Source organism: Lontra canadensis, unplaced genomic scaffold (genome assembly GCF_010015895.1).
Source record: "Lontra canadensis isolate GAN:19392208 unplaced genomic scaffold, GSC_riverotter_1.0 scaffold68, whole genome shotgun sequence".
Classification (NCBI taxonomy): domain Eukaryota; kingdom Metazoa; phylum Chordata; class Mammalia; order Carnivora; family Mustelidae; genus Lontra; species Lontra canadensis.
This window is the reverse complement of record NW_022631062.1, coordinates 159,806-166,602: the sequence shown is the minus strand read 5'-3', so window position 1 is coordinate 166,602 and position 6,797 is coordinate 159,806. Positions and strand designations below refer to the sequence as shown.

The 6,797-nt window shown below is 43.9% G+C and overlaps 1 protein-coding gene across 1 annotated transcript in view; it reads right to left on the bottom strand.

Annotated features, from left to right (window-relative positions):
* Positions 1 to 6,797, bottom strand: part of PIR (pirin) — a 99,067-nt gene that overhangs the window by 68,505 nt on the left and 23,765 nt on the right. Inside the window, 1 exon segment of the mRNA XM_032880267.1 lies at positions 1,157 to 1,256. Within this exon segment, the coding sequence (XP_032736158.1) occupies positions 1,157 to 1,256 (100 nt within the window).

The following is a 6,797-nucleotide window of genomic DNA, read 5'->3' as shown; positions in this document are numbered from 1 at the left end:
TGAGGCCCTGCACAGCTTTTCTTGACATCTTTAAATCCCCATTCTCTTATTTTATTTTTTTAAGGTTTTATTTATTTATTTGAGAGAGAGAGAGAGAGTTCACAGAGGGGCGAGGAGGACGAGGGAGAAGACTCCCCACTGAGCAAGGAGCCCGATTCTGCACTCATTCCCAGGACCCTGGGATCATGACCTGAGCAAAGACAGAAGCTTCTCGACTGAGGCACCCAGGCACCCCCATTCTCTCATTTTAAAGATGAGGTAAAAAGAATACTTACTTTAGAGCGATTATTCATATATAAATGCTTTCAACTTCATGTTCATTGAAATACAATTCAAATATTTGCATTTAACATTCCACAGAATATGTAAATAATCCCAGAAAGTTCTTGACACAGAGTTCAGACTTACGAACCCAGCAAAGAATACCTAAGAATTACTGGGGATTCCAAGTCTAACATGTCTCAGGCAAGCCGAGGATGGTGGCAAGATTTGAGTCATGGTCTTAAGTGACAACACCTACCCCTGCAAACAAGGTGCAAGACAGCTGAGAAGGCTTCACTGTTGGCTCAGCTCATGATCCCAGGGTCCTGGTATCAAGCCCTGTGTCAGGCTTCCTGTTTGGCGGGAAGCCCACCTCTCCCTCTCCCACAACCCCTGCTATTCCCTCTCTTGCTGTGTCTCTCTGTCAAATAAATAAATAAAATCTTAAAAAAAAACAACTAAGTTGTGGCAAAAGCAGCAGGTAGGTCTAAGAGATGAGAATGGACACTGTACACTGAATTTGGCAGTGAGGACATCATGAGTGACCAGTGCCTGTGCAGCCTCTGTAGAGGTTTGGTGGATGCTGAGGAGGCCAACCCCGATTTCTGTGAGTGAAGGATGAAATGGAAGCTGAGGAAGTTAAGACAACCATCCTTGATTATGCTTTTGAGAAATTTAAGAGAAAGACCAGTTGGGAACTAAAAAGTGATTGAAGGGGTCATGGAAATCTTGAGAGAATACAAGCAAACCTGTGCAGGTTTCTAGCCTGAGTGGGAGGATCCACAGAAAGGAAGAGGTCAAAAATTGAAGGGAGAGAGGGAGGAAAGTGTGAGTGTACTGGAACTGGGGAAGAGCAATCATGTGTGCCCTGAGGTTATTAAACATCAGTAATTGCTTGTGGTCGGCCATACCTGCAGGTCTCCTGGGTTCATCTGACCAACATGTTCACAGAAGTCTTCATGGGCCATGCTGCCGCCCTCCAGGAGGTAAGACACCTTTGACAAGACAAGCGTTAGAAAAAGTATGTGTTCGGCAGCTCTGAAGAATTGCTCACTTTTCACAGAAAATGTGTGAGGAAAGTGTCAGGAGCGACTAAGTAGCACAAGCTGAGGGAATGAACCTCCAGTGAGAGTGCCGTGTTAACCCATACAATGTTTCTGAGAGAATTCCAAATAGAAGCCCCTTCTTCCTTGTAGATGCAGCCCTGAGCATATCAGTGCTCACGGCCCGGCGACAGAAGACCTCACTTGTCCCCTCAGTCTACCATGACGGGTCCTAGAGCTCTGGGTGAAAAAGGCGGCTCCCTCTGAAACAGCAGGGCCGTGTTACCAAGGCCAATGTCAGCCAGGTGTGTCAGGTGACAGATTTCAGGTCTCCACACCTTCCCCTATAAGCTGATTCAAGAAATCCAAAGGCAATGGCCTTTACAACAGCAGACACACAAACTCACTTAGGTGCTCCATAAACACAAGTAAAATGTCAAATGAATCCCTAGAATTAAAGTCAGCTTTTCCAGGGCCGTGTCTGTACCCGTTGTGTTGTGTTGACAACACAACAAATCCTGTGTTGTCCTACAGAGTAGCCACTAGCTGCGTGTGGCTATTTAAGCTTAATTAAAGTGAAATAACAAAAAAAATTCGGCTCTGCAGTTGCGCTAGCCACATTTCAAGTGACAAACCCCTGGTTCTCCCCAGGGGTTTTTAGGGAATCAGCCTGCCCACAGAAAGCAAGTCCCTCTGGGAGGGGCCAGCCCCCATGGCAGTGGCCTTCACGGGTCTGGCATAGCCAGTGAGAGCTGAATAAAGTCTGCCTAAGTCTTGCTCACACACAGTCTTTGGAAGCTCGGCTGCATGCAGACAGAAGCCACATTCTCCAAGATCAGCTTTCTCAGAAATAAGATATTTTTTTGCGTCTGCCATCTCTCTTACTCTGTCATCTTCTCAACTGGCTCAGAATTCATGCTGAGAAAATAAGCTGCCATTTACTCTGCCTCCTCATACCCCAAACAAAGGGCAGTTCAAGACCTGCCTATAGTCAAGCTGTTGCAATCTTATACTGTAGCCTTATAATAAACGGTCTTCTTCCGGAGCCAACTTTATTGGATGCCAGATCCGGAAACCAAAGACTTATACAGAACACTTACGACCATAGAAATCAGGGCTGGCTCACATTAGGACCCTCCACGTGTCATCTTGCCAAACAATGACATTGTACAGAATGGTCTCGGCAGCAACACTTATCCCAGCAGGTGACCGGCAGATGGCTATGGAAATTGGAGTTTCTAGGTTGGGATGGTGCCTTTCATGTGTCACCTTGATTGGGCTAAGGGATGCCCAGATACATGGTAAAATGGAACTTGCTATAGTAATGGCAGCCGTACAACACTGGCACAGGAAGAAAAGAGACCCATTTGCATGTGGAATTTACATATGACGACAGCAATTCCAGATTAGTGGGGCAAGGATGCCTTTTCTGATAAATGGTATCAGAACACAACTGACTGACCATATGAGTAAAGAGAGTAAGCCCCCATTATAGTGTTACAAATGGATAAAGACTTAAAAACACGCTTCTGAGATTTAAATCTATGGAGACAAGAATACAAAATGTCAGCAAAAATCTATCTTTGCAGTGTTTATTATGATAGTAAAAAGATGGGAACAATTGGATGATGGGTCTACTAGGGTAAACTCACCTAATTATGGTACAGCCATACAAGAGAATAGTATACAACTGTTAAAAAGAGATGTAGATCTCTATTCACTGACAAGGATAAATAAGATACTATTTAATCAAAAAAAGCAGGTTACTGAACAGCAATTTTATTTAAAGAGGTCACATACAGTGACATGTTTAAATGGGTTCATTTAAATAAAATTGTAGCTCATCATTAGTGTGCATGGAAATGCCCGGATGAACACACCCAAATGTGGACAGTGGTCACCCCCAGATGGTGGGAATTGCAGGTACGTTTTATTATATCCTCTTTCCACTTTCCTGAGAGTTTGGGCCTTCTGCAATGAGTAGTTTACTTTTTTACAACGGAAACAACTTTATCTCACAAAGATATAAAGATGCTACCGCGAATCGGTGAATGAAAAGAAGTGATACGCTTTATTCTGCAGAGATGCTGGCATTTGTTCCCTCTTTAGGGGACCTGGGGCTGGCGAGGAAGGCCATGAGACAGAAGGGAAAATACAAAGAACCGGAAGAATGGCGCCATACTGTGTGAGACGACAATGTAGCTGGCTCTGACTTTAAGATGCTGCTAGGAAGAAAAGACCTAAAATTACTGTGAAGCCAAAATAGGAATGAAGCACTTAGGACCTCATACAAAGCTTAAAAATCGAAGAGAACAAATAAAAAGCTTCCAAATCTCAAACAACCAGTCAAACTAGAAGGAGCAGTGTCTAGAATTGCTTTCCTTTTCCTGTTATGCACGCATTTTGAATTAAAATAGCTGCATAATAAAGGCAATTTTCATTCTGTTTGGGCTGAAGCTTTGGGTTCTCAAAAGGAGTCTCTTTCAAATCTTATTCCTTCCATCCCCAAAGTCCTTTCAATTATCCAAAACTAGGGCCTTTCAAGTTGTTAATCATCTAAAAATATGGCAGGCAACTTTAAAAAGTAAATTGCGGTGAGCATGACTCATTTAAAGATGAAAACTTACGCAGACACCAAGAGGTTTTGCGCGCGCCTGTGTTACAAGTTTTATTTTAGAAAGCAATGTCAACGCTGTTTCTAAAACACAGAAGACGCTTATCTCCACTTTTCCTCTACTTTTTCAGTGTGGATGTCCTCTTTTCTCTGGTAATACAAAAGTAAACACCATCCTAAATACTATAAAATCTGAATTAGAGAAGTCTGGTCAATGAAGCTTTACAGAGTTCATAATGCCTGCCTTTTACTACTTAAAAATGACTTTTAGCCATTAGGAGGGGGGAAAAATTAGAAACCAATGACCCCCTTATTTATGGTTGTCTTTTATTTTATTTATTTTGCGTAAGGGCTGTAAATGCTACACTGAGACCTTCAGTATAAATTAATGCCTGCGAAGGATTTTTTTTTTTTAACTCAGGCAGTATTCTGAGAGTTGACACAACCCAGATGATTTTTCAGGACATTCCATAATCGCAAACACCTGGAGAATGGCCGTGGGTGGTTGATGGAAATGGGAGTGTTATGTTTAAACTCAAGAGTTGCGTGTGTCTTATTAAGAAATCTGTAATCTGAAACAGGTGTTCTCTTAAAGGACCTGCCATGCGCCCTGGTCCTCCCTCAGTCCTCTTCCTCCTTCTTAGTCCTAAACTTTCCATGGATCTTAATGAAACATTTCTGCTTCCTTGTCAGTTCCTACTTCTTGGCATGTTCATATATTTGGGAGGACAGAGACCCAACACCAAAACAGGAACGAAAGAAAAGTGGCACTTGCCATGTGACATTTAAGAGCTCTTAATTAATTCTGAAGAATTACAGTACAAGACAGTAAAGTTTGTTGTTTCCTTCTGGCTGGTATTTAGAAGGTCGAGTCTGATGATCTCATTCAATGTTTCTAGGTGCAAAACTCTTTCTTGAAAGCAAAGCATTTATATTATGGATAAGACCATGTTTACTTTTAATTTCCATGGGCCTCAAATGGTGGGTTTTTTTTTTTCTATTGGTAGCTGAGTAGGAAAAAGAGAAAAACAAAACAAAAACCATGGCTTGAGGCCATGGCTGTTCAGAGAGGCCAGCAAGGAACATATCGCCTAATAGAAGCGGCTAGCAGCTCTTCAAGTATGGAAACATAATGTTCGAACCCATACAAGTAAGGACCCACGTTATTTTACAAAAATATTTTAATTACTTGGACAATCACGGAGACTGCTGGAGTGTCACCCCACTAAGCTCACCCAATCCCGGCCCCACAGAAACCTTCACAAGGGCCAAAAGGCGGTTTTAAAAAGAAAACATAACCAACACCGTTTAGGTATTCAGCCAAGTATTTTTATAAAATTTTATAAATTTTATAAAATTTTATAAAAAGGGTCCTGCCTTGCCATTTCCTGCTCCAACCCTGCCCTGGGGGGCCAATGCTGCAGGGACTGCCTCGGCACTGCCTCCTGCTGGTGGGCCCCGGCCCTGGGGAACCACTCAGGCTCTGGGGCGGGGGCTGGAAGCTAAGGCTTGCCATTTACCAGGTGTGAGATGTGGAGCCAAGTCCTTTAACGTCGTGGAGGCTCGGTTTCTTTGGGTACAGCCGGGGCCTAGGAGAGGAGCTCAGCAAGCATGTGAGTACTAAATGCGTAACGTGGACAAAGCGCCTGGCACCTAAGGGTTCAGTAAGTTCTAGAACGGGTACACGTGCCACACTTCCGCTGCCAGAGATCCCATCCTTGGGTCTTCCCTCATGCTTCCTGGAAACTATTTCTGCCGATATTGTCACAGCTCGCTTCCTCACTCCATTCAGGCTCCGTTCAAACGTCAGGGCCTAAGAGAGGACGCCCCCAGCCGATCTGTCACATGGTCCATCTATCCTTTATCCTCCTACCCTGACTTGTTTCTTCTTCCTCGATTCTTCCCAAAGGGACACTATGCCATGTAATTATTTTATTTTACTTTACTTTTATTATTTTTTTTGCCATGTAATTATTTGGTTATTCACTGTCTGTCTTCCATAAGAAAGCGTAACCTTCCCGAAGGTTCCAACCCAGCAAAGCATTAAAGAGCTACCAAATGAACACGTCATTGATGAAAACAGAGTGGCTTAGGGTGCTTAAGGTCACACCATTCATAACTGCAGAGCAAGGACTTAAATTAACATTTGGTCTTTGAAAATAAAACCAGTTCTCTCTCCCATGCTGCCTCGCCATCTTGGTGGCAGCACATGTGTTGTGAGATCTGATGGGAGTTGCTAAAACAGCCAGGACAGGGGTGCCTGGGTGGTTCAGTCGGTTAAGCATCCAACTCTTGATTTTAGCTCGGGTCATGACCTCAGGGTCATGAGATCAAACCCCGAGTCAGGCTCCAAGCTGGGTGTGGAGCCTGCTTGAGATTGTCTCTCTCCTGCCTCTGCCCCTCTCCCGGGTTCACTCTCTCTGAGAGACAGAGAGAGAGAGAGAGAGAACGAACACCAGCCAGGACGGCCAACTGCAAGGCCTTTAGGCGAACTGGCCACCTCTGGCAAAGAAAGGGTCCTTGTGCTGTTGTAGGCAAAGCTGAAAACAGGCCTTATGAGTCCTGGGTGACGGAAAGAGGCAGATGGAGAGATGGGCAGCCACAGGTTCCTGAGAGGAGGTGCTCCCAGGATCCTTCCTTGGTGCGGACATGAAGAGTTCTACCCAACAATGTCTAACTACAGAAAAAAGAACAACCAACTTAATTTAGGCAATTTTCCTTTTATATTTTTCTATTGCTCCCGTTCGCAAATGTCTCCCAAATCCACTCATTTTCCTTTCCCTAGGAGTAAAATATCTGACAGGAACATCAAGGTTCGATAACAATCATATTCCTGAATCCAACTACTGAGGTGAGCTGAATCGTGGACTCCCTCAGAA